Genomic DNA, 16,112 nt, shown 5'->3' with positions numbered 1-16,112 from the left:
TTCTCCTGTGAAAGGACAGCACATATCATACAAAGGAAGAGAATAGTTATGACTGTTATAGCTGCATTTGTGTAATAAACGCAGTACAGGAAAAAACATTAGCGTTTATTACGTTCAGGGACCAGTAACATAAAGCCCTTGATAGAAGTGAAAGGTCACTGTGTTTCCCGACGCCAGCAAGCGCGGACATCATTACCGAACCTTCTAACTCGCAATCCAGCTTGCAAAGTGCCCTGAGCTATCTAAGCGAAACTGTGAGGAGACACGACATTTCAGGCCGCGGACAGCCATGCGTTTCTGAAAGAGGATGCTTACTTGGCGCAAAGTGCGCACCATCGCGCCACTGACATGTCCAACGAAGCCAGACCCGAATATTTGCATACGTCGTTTGCACTTTGTTGAACGCCATTCTCTTGCCACCATTTGGAAGCTGCCAGCAAGTCTTGTAGAATTTGTGTCGTGCTATGTTTCATTTCTAAGAAGTAGTGAATACTAGCATGAGCAGAAAAAAACGTGCGTCAGCAATTTTTGGCCCACTCCGAGTTCTAGGTTTGCTATGCTAGGAAACGGGTGTTCTTAGAGAGCTCTCTTAACCGTCAAGTTAAATAGACAGAGCACACGAACTGTCCCGTAGCAATAAAAGTTTGGCCGCTTTTTTATCAACGGTTTGCGTACTGTCACGCGCTGAGTACGGCAGTGCGGTTGGCAGGAAGGCTGCGAAATGATAGAAAAAGCAACATTTTATTGTAAGTCTTCTTCCAGACAACAGAAAACAGAGTAAGCTCAGCAGTACCGGCAAGTGCGCTATGTAGACGTCTATGTTCAGACTCATGACGGCGGTCCACCACCTTCTATATTCAGGTTACAATGAACTTTAAGGCTAAGATTGAACATGGTCGAAACAGTTTAGTACACTCTTGAATATGGTAGAAACAGTTTAGGACAGCTGCAAGTATTTCGGAAAAATATGGGGCTGTTACGCATTAATAATTCATTCAGTTTTTCAGTCACTTCATCCTCTGCCACTAGTCCTGCTCTATATGACGGATGACTAGTGCGAAGACTTGATACTGAGTGTCCCAAAGACACATCCAAGATGTGCGATGCTTCTCCAAAGGGAAGCCTTACTGGGTCAAGTTTAAGCTTGTCACTTGTTTATCGATCTGCGTCTGTGTTCTAAGGATGTTTGCGCAAATTATGGGGGCAATACTCCTTGAGAGCCTTTCTCCGATTTCATAAAGCGGCCTAGATAAATCGGGCATACTCTCCAAGCCGTGTATAGAAAAACACCTCTACACAAATTACTTCGCATGCCTCCTCTAATACGCGACTGAGCTGAGGGCGTGAGCTTGATTCACATTTTTTTTTCATGATCTAGCAGGCTCTAGAGGCCGAATTTCGTCTTACTCCACGCCGTAGTTTTTTTCCATGGCAATTTCTGAAGCTAAGTCTCATATTTCTTAATTTTTCAAACGAAATAGCAGTTCTGAAAATTACTAAAAGTATATTAGTTCTTCTCTCCATAAATTTAGCCACAGGCCTAATCATAGTGATAACGATGATAATAATTTTGTTATAAACATGTTAGAAGAGCATACAGCGGCTGGTGGACAGCCCCAAGCAGAAGAGAGCCAACCATGAGTATTGTGGATATTCTTGGAGCTCCGTTTTTCTATTTTGCGCTCTGTTTATTCCAGCAGAATTAAAGAGTAAATACATTTCACTTGCTAAATCAAGACAGCCATCCAGGTTGGTAGAAGATTCAACAAATCCTGGAATTTTCATGCCATCTGTCGATGTTTAGAGATTCGTTATCCAGCCCCATGTGTCAGAAGACTAGCCTTTGTTAAAACTGTCAGCTTTTCTATGCTCAAGTGTACTACACAGCGCGAAGCCTTTAGGTGGCTCAAACAGCCGAAGTGAAAGAAGATCACACTGAAAGATCGTTGCAGACCACCATAAGGCACGTTGATGCATTTTTCGTGGTGTTTTGATTGTTGCTTGAGCGTGCGCACGAGGCTAGTTGAGCGTGTCTTAAACTTCTAGCTTGGGAATAATCCGTCCCTTGCACTCTAAGCCTACATAATGGACACGTGTCGTGCAAATCAGGGTCGATCTCTGCTTGATGCGGCTTGAGCACTTCTGCACCCCTCCTCACGTCTTGTTATCCCCTGTGTACGTAGATTACTGCTGACGATTCATTACTTTCGTGCCGGCATGAGACTTACGAACCCACGGTGACAAATCAAAGTAACAACATATTTTGCCGAGGACTTTCCTTGTTACTACTTTCTTTAGCCTCATTGTATACTGAGACATTGCGCCAATCATTATTTTGTGCCCTATCACTTTTGTTTGCTAAATGAGTTGTCAAAACAAAATGGCGATCAGCGGAGTCTGCGTAAAGAAAATACGTACTATCCTTGCTAAGAGAATATTTTTTTTTCTCTAGGCAATGTCCAACTGAAACGGAATTTACCAGAAATTACCTCCGCCTGGTGGGCAAAATGTGGATTTGTTGGCAGCCGTAAAACTTGTAGTGTGGAGTGTGTGCTAGAGAGAGATAGTTGAGAGGCCAATGCTTTTCTTGCTATCTTCACAACGCAGCAAAATCGGTCAAATTTTATCAACATCTTAAACACAACCCGTTGCAGAAAGTCTTTATAAAACGAGGGCAGGGTGTGACAAAGTGCGTTTTGGACTGCACGGTTAGAAGCCAGTAAATTAATGACAAGTGTCATTTGCGCGGCAGGGAGCAATTTTGTTTGAGTAATGTGCTACTCCTACTCGTCCATGGCAGTTATTCTTCAAAGCGTCAGTACTGTAATATGTAAACGCATTCAGTAGGACGTTCTTGCGGGCGTGTTGGTTCATTTTCGAGGAAGGTTAGAAACTTCGCTAAAGGACGAGGACAGGAGGTAAAGAAAGGAAATCTGTACCACGGGCGCACACTGCATCACCTTCGCCTTAAGTGCGGTTGAATGTTGTTTTACATTCTGCCATCAATGCAGTAATCCCGCGTTTTATCGCCTCACCTTCAACTTTTAGACCGAAGTCCCGGGTTTAGACCCGGGTTCGAACCCCAGACCAGGACGAATTTTTCTTTAACTACGAAGTTTCTGAGAAAGCTGTATAGCTTTCCTTTGTAGCCGTATGGCTGCGCTCGGGTGGATGCCAATGAGCAATTACTCCCGTATCACTGCTTTGTCATTATCGCTTTCCTGAGGCCCTTTTGCTCTAGAGACTTAAGGTTAATCTGCAAGTAAGCGTAACTTTATGTCATTGCTAAACGAAGTAATTGTTTGCTCGGACCTTGTACAAGATGTATATAATTAATGCACCAGTGATGTCAAAGGCTGTCGCAAAGAAAAAACGTGCTCGTGATGAGTAGTACCCCGAGAGGTGCATGCGTTGTGCTGTAAAGAGGATACTTCCTTGAAAAGGAACTACAAAATACACTAACTCCAAAAAACACACAATTTATCAGCTTACAGAGTGCAGCACGGCATATTTCGGCGTATATGATTGATATCATATGCAGTTCCATATTAAATCCCTTAAAAACATTTTCTTCTAGCTTCATTCGATGCCGCCGACAGACCGTCTCCTTATGTGTTCTAGAGCATTCGGGAGGGCGGAAAAGCCCGCAGTAGGTCGTCTGTCTACTCCAAACGTGCTAAAAGGAACCGTCTCAAGAAAATATTTACCGACGCACCAAGGGTAACATACAGACGCAACACAAACCTGAAGGACATTCTGGTGCATGCTAGGCTCGGTAAGAAAACACCACCAACAGTAACTTCATGCTCTCGACCTGGATGCAAGACAGGCAAACATTTACAAAGGGACACTACGGTTAAAAGTACGGCAAGCGATTTCAGTTTCGATATAAAGACCGGTTTTGATTGCACATCGTCCAATATTATCTACATTCTCCAGTGCTCCTTCTGCCATAAACAATATATCGGAGAAACCGGGCAAACAATGAGTGCCAGATTAAACGGGCACCGGGCTGACACAACACGGAATGAACAGAAGGCAGTGTCGACCCATTTTAATCAACGCCATCACAAATTCGACGAACTCAAATTGTTCATTCTTCAGTCAGGCTTCAAATCGACTAGGGACAGAAAATACAGAGAAGCATTCCTAATCCACAAATTTAAAACACTGCAACCAACAGGGATGCACATGTCCAGAGGAAACCTGGAATCTCTCAGGTACATTCCAGGGTTAGCATAATTTTAAATTAACAAATGTCTTGCACGTGGTCAGACCATTTCCTAGAACCTCGCATAAGTATATTATGGCTCTTTGCACCCTTCCTACGTCATATCTTCCACCACATTTCCGGCCTTCTTACTCCCTCCCTTTGTTCACCCTTTTTTTTTCTCCTAATCCCCTACTATCAGTTCTCGGAAACCATGACATTCCTGTTCCCCCCTCCGCCCCCCAATTTTGGCTTTCTCTGAACTCGAGCCTCCCCCCCCCCCCCCCCCTTGCATTGTCCTTCCTTGGAAATGCCTCCCTTTCTTTCTCCTTCCAGTGCCAGACTATTTTGTTTGCCTTGTTCTCATTTTCCTGTGCTACGCTGACTAATCCTCTTATCTGAGTTTTGCAGGTCCACCCAGCGCCTCCCCCCCGTCGCAGCCCCTTCAAAGCCTTTGTTCATTACACACCCCCCGGATACAGGTTTTTCCACTCTTGCAGCTTATCGAATCAAGATTCACCTCCCTCCCCTTCCTGACACGCATCCCCTCTCACACCACTTTCCTTCCCCCACCCGGGGCCTTCCTCCTCGGAGCGAAGGCCCTATTTAATCCCTGCCAATGATGAATGCTTTGCCCAGACGAAGACAAGTCCCCTTGTCGAAACGTTGGCTCAAGCAACCTGAGGTTTTCCCCTCCCTTGTTCATTTTGTGATCGCCAAGGACCATCTACCACACCCTTTGTCTACCCTTTACTTGCAAGGTAATTTTAATGGTGAAGACATTCGTGAACATCACGCGTGTGCTGCTTTCCAGCTTGCACACGGGAGCTGCTGCACAGAATGCACTGCAGGTATTGCACAGTTGCGACGACCTGTGACTTTCAGCGTTTGTGCCATTGCTTATCATGCTTGCTACAGATCGCATTTTTCTACTTCCTCTCATCCTTTTACGCCCCTAATCTCTTTCCCCCAGTGCAGGCTAGCCGACCGGAATATTCTTCTGGGCAGCCTCCCTGCTTTTCTTCCACCACTTTGCTCTCTCTCGTGCTTTACTTGCGTGTTTTCTTCTTGAGCTGGTGGTTGGGACGTTTTGGCATCTGTTCCCCGTTCTCCTTGCAAACTTGCTGAGAACAGTCTTTTTTTCGCTGGCACGAAAACAACACTCACGTCATATGTTGTTTAAAATCATTGTAAGCAACCTGTAAGGAGAGAAAACAAGAGAAAGTAATTTTTTTGTTTCCAACAGACTTTCGGTGGTCAGCATATCGTGGACCTTCCTTATCACCAATCTTGAGGTACAGGAAATAGGAAAGCAACCCTGTAGACGTCAACACGTGAAAGGAGCGCAGCTGGACTGAGCAGACTATGTAAATAAATCCTGAGTACCGACTACTTCGTTTATAAAATTGCTAAGGGAAAAATACGTACAACGGAAAGAAGCACTCGGGTGTGCATTAGGAAAATAAAAAAGATGCTCGCGTATGTTCCAGAAAGGAAGATCTTGTCCCGTCCCTGCCAGTGAGCGTAGGTGCGTGAAATAGGATGCCATGCGTTGAACGACCCTATTTCCTTCAGGTGTTCCGCGAAAAGGTTATACTCGGGATCTCAAAATACCTCATGTACACTTTCTCAGCGGTGCTGCTTCACTCTTGCTTCATGTACATCGCTTGGACCGCTATTTTCAACGCTTCTCATGGTTTACGCGTTGCAGCTATGAGGGGCAGATACTGCAGCATCAGAGCCCTCTGACTAACGTCCAGCATAAGCATGGAACGACTTTTGATTTCTTTCCTGGAAGAAATGAAACCAAAGAATAATCATTCTGAGACGTTGTAAGGTTCTGCAAGATGACGCAGTGGGTATATATATAGCAGCATTACTTATCTATAACATTTCAGGAACTTTGTCTCTAAGTTCACTTAGAATCATAAATACAAGTTATGAGACATGTTGCTAATTATAGTTGCGTTAATAAAGTAACTACCGAGCAGAGCGCGCTTCTCTAGTGCGCTAGAGGGGTGTCCAGTGGAGCAAATGAAGAGCACTTTTGACGCAGCTGCTTTGGTAGGGGCAATGTGCTTGTGCCTGCACGGTTTGCGTGCCGATAGTGCTGCGCCCGAGCGGAGGTATTGACCGTGAAAATCTGTACCTGCTTTAAATTTAGGGTTCCATTCCTCAGCAGCGACCAGCTCAAGTGTTGTAGACGAGTGTGCTCATTTCTGTATTTGCTTTAGATACAAAATATCTGCTGATTTCTGCTCTCCAGTATTTCCAAGGCCGATTCGCTAGGTAGAATCAGGGCTTTTGTCTGGGGTGGTTTATGTATTGCGAAAGAACATGGAAAGGAGAGAACACACGAAACAGCGCCCCCTCGTTCTCGTGTCTTCCCTCTCGTTCTTTCGCACTGTGTGTTTCGTTTGCTAGGTTGTTTTCGCCTTCTACGTCACGAAACGGAAAATTCAGAAATTAAGCTGCCTTTATGACCTCTCTCTATCTTTTTCCTAAGTTTTTCGATTAGTTTGACTAGGCTTTTCTGTAAGGTGCCCCTCCACTAAAGGTACAATGAAAGCGGGATGCTTTTGAATTTCCTGTTAAACTCGAAGAGAAGAGAGTAAACATAGGCACACATACAAATGAAGAACAATTACATTTAAGCAAAAAATTAAGGCACTCTGGCAACTCTTATAAACTACCTTCTATGTTATCATTGGAGAATATGCTTTCAAGCACTGACACTGAGGAGGCTTACAACCTCTTCACTGATAAATATATCACTGTCTATAACGATTGCTTTCCCTACAAACCTTACGAGAGGCTGTGCAGAGCACGCATACAATGGGATAACGCTGAATGTATGAAAACCATTCTGTCTTAAGAAGTTTTGAAATGTAAGGATGAAAATGATCCAGATGCAATTAACAAACAAAAATAGGACAACGAACCCTTTACAAAAAACTAAAAAACAGTACACTGAAAAGCTTTTCATGCGGCATGTGAAGCAAACACGAGAGGCCATTTTGCAAAAAAATTTAAAACACTCCTAAATCGACACCCTGATGCAAAGAATAACCCCGTTGAGATTACTGTATATAAGGCTGTAAATAATGAGATTACTGTAAATTACTGTCACTGTTCAGCGTACAGTTCTGCAAGACATTCTCTTCGCCTTGCGCTGAAACCCACCGATTTACGGCCGCTAACGGAGTTTGAGATTCCGGTGCGCTGGCCGCGGAGATCATCGGCGGTGAGGGCCTGAAGGGCCCGTCTGCGGTTCTTTCGAATGTCGGGTCTGCACGAATGGCTTTGACTTTGCCTCAGCCTTTTCGCCTTGTACTTTTTCTCGTCTCTCTCTTTCCTCCCTCGCCTTTAATACCATCATCACTCTCCCCCTGTGCAGGGTGGAAAACTGGTTCCAGCTACCGGTCAACCTCCCCGCTTTCCCTCGTTCTCCTCCTCATCAAGACACGTCTCGCAGGAGAAGATGCAGCTGTAGCTTTCAATGATTTTTGACGTCATTAGGAAATACCTGCCATGGCCTAAACTGTATGAAATCAAGGTGCCCACGAATAGAGGAGACATTTTTATTCCCAGCAACTGCAGACGAGGCCGTGTCTACGATCCTGTATCTTAACAATACTTCTTGTAGTGATGTAGACTGTTTTCAAATGCGGCCACTTAATTACGTTGCTACTATCATAGTCCCTGTTTTGGAGCACATCAGTAATCAAATCTTTTCATGCGGCCAATTTCGTCGGCGGCTCCAAGTTGCCAAAGTTACTACCATTTTTAAAGGTGGTCTGAGAAATTTAATGGTGCTTAAAAACGCACATTTATATACTTCCTGCGTTATCCAATGTCCCTGGAACATTATAATTCGTACAAATGCGCTCATTCATAACCAAGCAATACATCGTGATACACTGTCAGTTTGGGCTTGCAAAAAATATTTCTACAGTGAAAAATATTTCGAGTGAAAAATAAATCATTGCTGACGCTTTTCGGCGTCAATTGTATACACCTGAAATTTTCAGCGACTATTCAAAGCCATTCGTTGAATACATCCGGTCACACTAATAAAAATGAATTTTACTGGTCTCAGAAGTCATTTTGTCTGTTAGCCGTACCTACAATACCACCGCAAAGGGTGCAGATAAACAGCACTCGCTTCAGCTTCAAACCATTACTACACGGCGTTCTGCAGGGAAGCATTCATGAACCGCTCCTTCTCAACTTATACAATAATGGCCTTGTTAACACAGATGCAAATATTTCATTTCCCATTTATGCTTACTACAAAGTTATTTTCCTCATATCACAGTTTATTCCTGCTTGTAAAGAAAAGCAAATGAAGTGCTTGATGTATTGAGTACCTGAAGCCAAATTGTCTAACTATAGACCTCACGAAGACAAAATCAGTTCTATTTGGCCCTAGGAATAAGCCAGTTAATTCAAATATAATCCTGAGTTTTGCTGCTTCATTCACAGATTTGGTACCAGTAATGGAGACCTTGGGTGTTGATTTTGTAGAAAATATGCAGCGGAACACAGATACTGACCTAGCTCACTTCGAACTTCCTCTACTTGTTGGTATTCTTACATGCCGTTACTTTCTATCAGGACACATTCAATTCAATTACTTTTAAACCATTCAGTTTTCGCATTCACATTAACGTGCGGCTACTTGGTATCGGGCAAAACGACCGACATCAACTTCTCTAGCGACTGCAGAAGAAAGCTGTAAGGATAATTTCAAACTCACCTTATGACCCGTACATAAGACCTATACTTCAATAAACATATATTCCACGACATAAGACCTGTATTTCAAAACATCCACTGCTGAACTTGTCGAACACACTTCTACTGAAACGTTATGACGCTGTTGAGGATTTTCGGGGTCGCAGCGGAGCACCACAGAGAGACGACTAGCGTGGCAGGCTTCCAGTTCCGAACTACCCGTGCCGGGCGTGCGCCACGAGCACGCGCTGTCCGTCTTTATTTTCCTCTAGCGCGCGCTGTAACGCCGATCTCAGCGCCGGCGCTTTATAGCGTCGCCGGGCGCTACAGGGCCCCCCGCCTAGACGGAACGTCTAAATGTGGACTCGGTGGAAGAGAGGAGGGAATGAGTGTCCAGTAAGTTCATGTCAGGGTCCGGGAAGAGCCGTCGGGTGGAGTGCACGGGCTCAGGTGGACGAGCCTGGCTGCTGCGCAACGGGCGAATGAGGCAGAGTGCCGAGCTGACAAAGCATATTAGGGCAATGGAGGCCATGGTGGGGCCGTCACCGACTGTAGTGCTGCCCGCTGGCACAAGTGTCATTGGTGCTGGACCGTTGCAGCTGATGTCGGCGGGAAGCTAGCACACAGAGTACGCCGTCACAAGCAAGGGAGCGGTCGAAACGGCTCCGTGGACAGATGTGGTCTTTAGCGTGGTGTCGTGTCGCTGCGGTAGCGCCAGCTTCAAGTCGTCCAAATAGGTGGAAATGGCTGGCTTACATGGCTCAGGTGCCCCTGATGTAGGGCGCGAGCAGTGCGGACCGGCCACTAGGGTTGGCACAGGTGTGACCGACGAGACAACGGTGACAGCTGTGGTGATGACGGAGGAAGTTGCCGGGTTCAATTCCAGGTGCTGGGGTAAAGCGCGAGTGGCCGTCCGGAGCGACTGGCCAGTGCTGATGCGCGTGTGGGCATGGTCGGGCTTGAGAGCAAGCGCTGACACTGGGTCAGGAACTGTTTCAGGCAAAGTGGGGCTGGAGGCGATCGCCGTGCTTGTTACTGCTGTCATCGGGTTGGCTTTCTCATCCTGCTCCTGATGACGAGTAGTGCTCTGCGGACCTTCTGAGGGGCTGGGAGTGTGACAAGCAGGCTTGGTCGTTGTCGAGGGCTCTTTAGCATCAGCGGGCGACGGCTTCAACCGCACAGAAGAGGCCTGCAGAGCTGTTGGCGGTAGTGACGAGGGAGATGGAGATGTCGGCACGGCTGCTGCCGCAGAGTCGTCTTTGGCTGCAGGAGGCTCTGGCGACAACGCCACTGAAGCGCAAGGAGGCAGAGCCAGAGACGCGGGTCGGATAGTAGTGGGAGCAGGACGCGAGGCGGAACTCGTGCGGATCCCACCTGGTATGGCGTCGAGAGAGACAGCCGGGCTGCAGACGCTGGACGGGAGTGGCGGCGATGCGGCGAGGGGCTGCTGAGGCGGGCCGGGTTCTGATGAAGGCTGCGTGGGCGCGGGCGAGGCCGGTGCAGGGGCAGAGGCTGGCGGCGGCGAAAACGGGTCCGCTGCGTCGTAGAGCGGCGGCGGAACGTAGTAGGCGCCGAAGTCCGCCAAGACGGCCGCACGCAGCTCATCGTATGGCCGGCCGCCGAAGGCAGAGTAGGTGAGCCGACTGTCACGGCTGAGTGCGAGACGCCCCGCCAAGAAAGGAAACGAAGATAGAAACTGTGGCACGCAGCGGACGAAACCGACGTAGCCACGGGGAAAGAGCGAAGCAGACGGTGCAAAGTGCGCGCGTTTGCGCGGAAGCAATAATCGTTTACACGGAGACCGAAGAAAACCAGACGGCGTGGGCGCGCGGCTTCGGGGACCGCAAGTGCGTGTGAAACCACGGCCGCGAAGATACATAGGCGCAACGCACCCGCGGGGCGAGGAGGTCGGTATGCCACGGCGTCCCCTCCGTGCGGCCGCCCCGAGGGTAGACAAGGGGACTCGAGTTTTGACGCCGGTGAAGGAAACACGCTTTGAGGCTGCCCTCCCAGGCCGACGCACCCCGGCAACGATCCGGACCGTCGTGACGCTCCTTCGGCTACGCACCGCAGGCCCCGGCGAGGTCTCCTCTAGCGACATTCCTCATCCACCTTGAGTACTGATTGGACTGTTTTCATTATCATTCATTCGATTTCTACATGGACTCAAAAGACTCTAATTAGAATTATTTGACGTTGTTCTTAGAAACCACCTGCGTGTGGGAACTCTGCCTGATTGTTGCATGTTCATCTATGTTATGTAACCTCTGCTTTTTTTAGTTTTGTAGTTGATTTTTATTGTTGCAGTAAACATTGTTTTTGGAGACGTACACCTCTCTGGTTTTTTGACTCACGTCCCAGACAGACAGTGACATAAAATTAATGGCGAGCCTGCCAGGATCCTCATTCGTCACTCTGTCGTAACGTTAATGTCAACACGCTTGTGCTCGTGCTGAAGCCAGAGAGATGGACCTCCACAAGCTTATGTTGAGAGCCGAAAAGCTCGGGTTCACGAAAGAGGAAACGATGGCTCTTTATGAGGAGGAGAAAACGAGACACAAAGAGGAAAGGGAGTTGGCGCATAAGCAGGCGCTTGAAGAGAGCGACAGGGCTCGTGAACAGGCAGTTGAAGCAGAAGAGAGAGCTAAGCGGATGGCAGAACTAGAAGAAAAGAGAATGACACAGGAGAAAGAAGTGCTTGAGCTCAAGTTACGCCTTGCTAACACTAGCGTGGAAGCGATGCCAGAGGCGACAGGATTTTCGTCAGGTACTGTGGCTCCACGCCCAACAGCTGTTTGTCCAAGAAAGCTGATGGCTCCTTTTGACGATAAGCGTGACGATTTGGATGCCTATTTGCATCGCTTTGAGAGAATAGCAGTAGGACAAGGATGGGATAAGAGCGAGTGGGCAACAGCCTTGAGCCTTTGTTTGGTAGGAGAGGCCTTAACAGTTTTTGGGAGAATGCCCGCATCAGAGTCGACAGACTATGATAAGGTGAAGAAGACACTTCTGCAGAGGTTCCGCTTAACCGCAGAAGGTTTTCGTGAAAGGTTTCGAGGTAGCAAACCTAACGATGCGGAAACAGCCAAGCAGTTCGCATCGAGATTGTCGAACTACTTTGAACGGTGGCTGGAAATGGCCGAGGTAGAAAAATCGTACGAAGGGGTGAAAGACCTCATGGTGGCAGAGCAGCTTTTGTCCTGCTGTCACCCAAGGCTGGCCGTATTTCTAAAAGAGAGGAAGTTGAAGAAAGTGGAAGAATTGACAGAGTACGCAGACCAGTTCATGGAAGCCCAAGGCCATAGAAACCTAAGCAAGGTTAAAGAAGATGTCGGCAGAAGTTCCGATGCAGACGCAGTAAAGCGAGGAGTGCAAAGTGGCACATTCAAGCAGTCCCCGAGGTGTTTCCTCTGCAATCGTATTGGACACCGCGCCGCGGACTGTAGGTCTGGAGGAAACAGAGGGCAGACACAGTTAATCTGCCAGAATTGCAACAAAAGAGGCCATCGAACAGAAGAATGCAGATTTCGAACTCAGGAGAAGGCCGCATGTATCGTGCATCCGAGACAAGATGACACAGGCGCCGAGGAAGCCCGTAAGACGGACGCAAAGGCCGAGCGGGAGATGCCGGAAACTAAAACAGCTAAGCACGAAGCTGTCAGAGAGTTGCCGATGCCAGTAGTCGAGGGCGAAATTCATGGACAGCGGATCACCGTTTTGAGAGACAGTGGCACAAATACTGTCCTGGTGAGAAGGAGCCTAGTTGAAGAGGAGGAGCTTACCGGTCAGTTGGCGTCAGTCCTACTGGTGGACAGCACGGTTCGCTACCTTCCGGAGGCAATTATTTGCATTTCTACGCCATACTATTCGGGACCTGTGGTAGCAAAATGCTTAGACGAACCGCTGTACGACTTAGTGCTAGGGAATATCAAGGGCGTAAGAAAGGTTGACGACCCAGATGCCAACTGGACCCCCAGTGCGGAACAAGACCCAGGCCTGAGGGAGAGAAGTGAAGAGGAAACACTTGTAAAGACCCGCGCGTACGAAGTTTCGCTCGAGGGAAATGGCAGCTTAGAGCCCGCGGAAGAAAAAAGGGACGAAACACCGATGATTTCGTCAGCTGTACAGACCAGAGCAGGAAAAGCAGCGCAGGGAAAGACATCTAAACTGAAGGTACCTGCGGCGGAGCTGCTGAAGGTGACTCCCGAGAGTGTAGCGGAGGGGCAAAGAGACGACTCGTCACTGGCGGACTGTTTCAAAAGGGTTGGAGAAATTCTAAAAAGAAAGAAATGCCGAACGACATTTCAGTTTCTCATACGAGACGGCATTTTATACAGAAACTGTCAGTTCAGCTCAGGAAGAGAAGTGCTGCAGCTAGTGATACCCAAAGAATTGCGACCGGCTGTCATGTGTCTAGGCCATGATTCGATTATGGCTGGTCACCAAGGGGCCAAGAACACGACAAACAGAATAACAGAAGAATTCTACTGGCCAGGCATTCAAAGTGACGTGAAGCGATATGTCAAATCTTGTGACATATGCCAAAGGACGATACCCAAAGGAAAAGTCGGGAAGGCGCCACTTGGAACTATGCCTACCATTGAAATGCCATTCCAGAGAGTGGCAGTCGATATTATTGGACCCATAGCTCCTGCATCGAGGAAAGGAAATCGCTACATCATCACCCTGGTGGACGTGGCGACAAGATATCCAGACGCCATCGCGCTAAAATCTATTGACACAGTCGAAGTCGCAGAAGCGCTGCTTGAAATGTTCTCGCGGTACGGAGTACCGAAAGAGATGCTCACGGACCGGGGATCAAATTTCACTTCAGACTTAATGAAGGAAATAAGTCGTCTCCTATCAATGAAGCAGCTGCTGACAACCCCATACCACCCGATGTGTAATGGCTTGGTTGAACGCTTCAACGGGACCATCAAGCACATGTTGAAGAAAATGTGCCAGGAAAGACCTGCTGATTGGGATCGTTACCTTCCAGCACTGCTATTTGCATACCGAGAGGTTCCGCAGTCAAGTTTGGGCTTCTCGCCATTCGAAATGCTGTACGGCAGAGCCGTCAGAGGACCACTGACTATCCTTCGAGAGCTTTGGTCAAATAAGGAATTGGAAGCCGAACAGAAAACCACGTATACTTACGTGCTGGAGCTGAGAGAGAGGTTGGATAAAACATGCGAGATTGCGCACCGCAACCTTGATGCTGCCAAGGAGAAGTACAGGAAATTTTATAACCGCAAGTCGGTGAATCGACAGCTAAAGCCTGGTGAAAAGGCCTTGATCCTGCTGCCGAGTGACAAGAACAAGCTCACTATGCAGTGGAAAGGTCCATTTCCAGAAACAAGGAAGAAGAATGAAGTAGACTACGAGCTGCTAGTGAACGGAAACAAGAAGATCTTCCACATAAATATGCTGAAGAGATATGAAGAAAGGAGCCCTAATGCCGACCAAATGATCGCCTGCATGGTCATCAGTGAAGAGCCGGATGGAGAGGAAGTGCCCACTTTCAATGCAAGGAAGACATCGGGACCAGAGGACGCGGTGATTAACCCAGCCCTAGAAGTAGAAAAGACGGCGCAACTCAAGCGTCTTCTCGAACGATACGACACCGTTTTCTCAGACCTGCCTGGAAAGACGAAGGTTCTTGAGTGCAAGCTGCGCCTGACCACTGAGCAGCCTATACACGTCAGGCAGTACCCTTTGCCACTGGTTACACATAAGACAGTCGAGAAAGAAGTAGAGGAAATGCTTAGACTGGGCATAATTGAGCGCACGGAGTCCGCCTATAACTCACCCCTCGTAGTCGTCAAGAAGACAGATGGCTCCAATCGACTGTGTGTCGACTTCAGGCGGCTCAACAACGTCTTAATCCCCGATAGTGAGCCCATTCCAAGAATTGACGTGGTGTTTGCGAGCGTCGCACAAAAGAAATTTTTCTCGAAGTTCGACCTCGCGAAAGGGTATTGGCAGATACCTATGGAGGAGGGTTCCAAGGAAAAAACAGCCTTCTCATGCGCTAACGGCTTATTTCAGTTTCGATTCATGCCATTTGGCCTGAAGACTGCAGCGGCCACGTTCACAAAGCTAATGAGACTGGTACTGGGTGGTCTTCATGATGTACACCACTACATAGACGACATTCTGGTTGCCACAGACACGTGGGAGGAACATTTGATGGCGCTTGAAACCCTGTTTGAGAGACTTCGTGAGGCAAACCTGACGGTGAACCCCACAAAGTGCGAGGTCGGATTTGAATCGGTATCCTTTCTAGGATACGAGATAGGGATGGGGTGGATAGCGACGAAGCCAGATATCGTAGAGAAAATCCAGGCGGCACCAAGGCCGACAACCAAAAAGCAGGTGCAGTCCTTTTTGGGATTAACTGGATTCTACAGAGAATTCATTCCACATTATGCAGACATAGCTCTCCCACTGGTGGAGACGACAAAGAAAGGGGCACCAAATACAGTAAACTGGAGTTACCGACAGCAGGAAGCATTCAACAAGCTTAAAGAAAGAATGGCGCAACCGCCCGTCTTGCTGGCCCCTAATGTAAACAAAGAATTTGTTTTACGCACAGACGCATCAGGGACAGCCCTAGGCGCAGTGCTGATGCAGGAGGAAGACGGAATACTTCACCCTGTGGCCTATGCTAGCAAGAAGCTCAGTGCATGCGAACAAAACTACTCGACTGTAGAAAAGGAGTGTTTAGCACTTGTGTGGGCAATAAAGAAGTTTCATTTGTACCTGTATGGAACGTATTTCAGGGTGCAAACAGACCACCAGCCCCTACAGTGTTTGACAAAAACCAAATGGTCGAACGGAAGATTGATGAGATGGAGCTTAACACTCCAGGAGTACGAGTTCCATATCGAATACATAAAAGGAAGAGAAAACTTGGGGGCAGACTTCCTTAGTAGGCTGAACTAAGGGTGGCTTTCAGCGTGTCTAGCATGCATATATATCCGCAGGAAAGAAGTATCTATATATGTTCGTGCTTTGCTGTTCTTTGTGTGCATACTGTGTGAACTGTGCGGTTTCTTGTGACTTTTGTGTGTGCGTGTTTGTGCATATTACGCGAGTGAGCAGTTTTCCTTCGTAGGAAAACTCTTAAGTGGGGGGTACTTGTCACGGCTGAGTGCGAGACGCC

The 16,112-nt window shown here is 47.7% G+C and overlaps 1 protein-coding gene across 1 annotated transcript; it reads left to right on the top strand.

Moving 5' to 3' along the window:
* The first annotated feature begins 11,413 nt into the window (after positions 1-11,413).
* Positions 11,414-15,892, top strand: LOC149331142 (uncharacterized). Its single transcript, XM_089555881.1, has one exon. It carries the CDS (start codon positions 11,414-11,416, stop codon positions 15,890-15,892), a length of 4,479 nt encoding a protein of 1,492 aa, XP_089412007.1.
* The last annotated feature ends 220 nt before the right edge of the window (positions 15,893-16,112 follow it).

Source organism: Amblyomma mixtum, chromosome 8, assembly GCF_055824585.1.
Source record: "Amblyomma mixtum isolate Tamu chromosome 8, ASM5582458v1, whole genome shotgun sequence".
Classification (NCBI taxonomy): domain Eukaryota; kingdom Metazoa; phylum Arthropoda; class Arachnida; order Ixodida; family Ixodidae; genus Amblyomma; species Amblyomma mixtum.
Note: the sequence above shows the minus strand (reverse complement) of the source record. Positions and strands in the feature narration are given on the sequence as shown.

Coding starts and splice junctions, on each gene's coding strand:
- LOC149331142 (XM_089555881.1), top strand. CDS start 11,414: ATGGACCTCCACAAGCTTATGTTGAGAGCCGAAAAGCTCGGGTTCACG.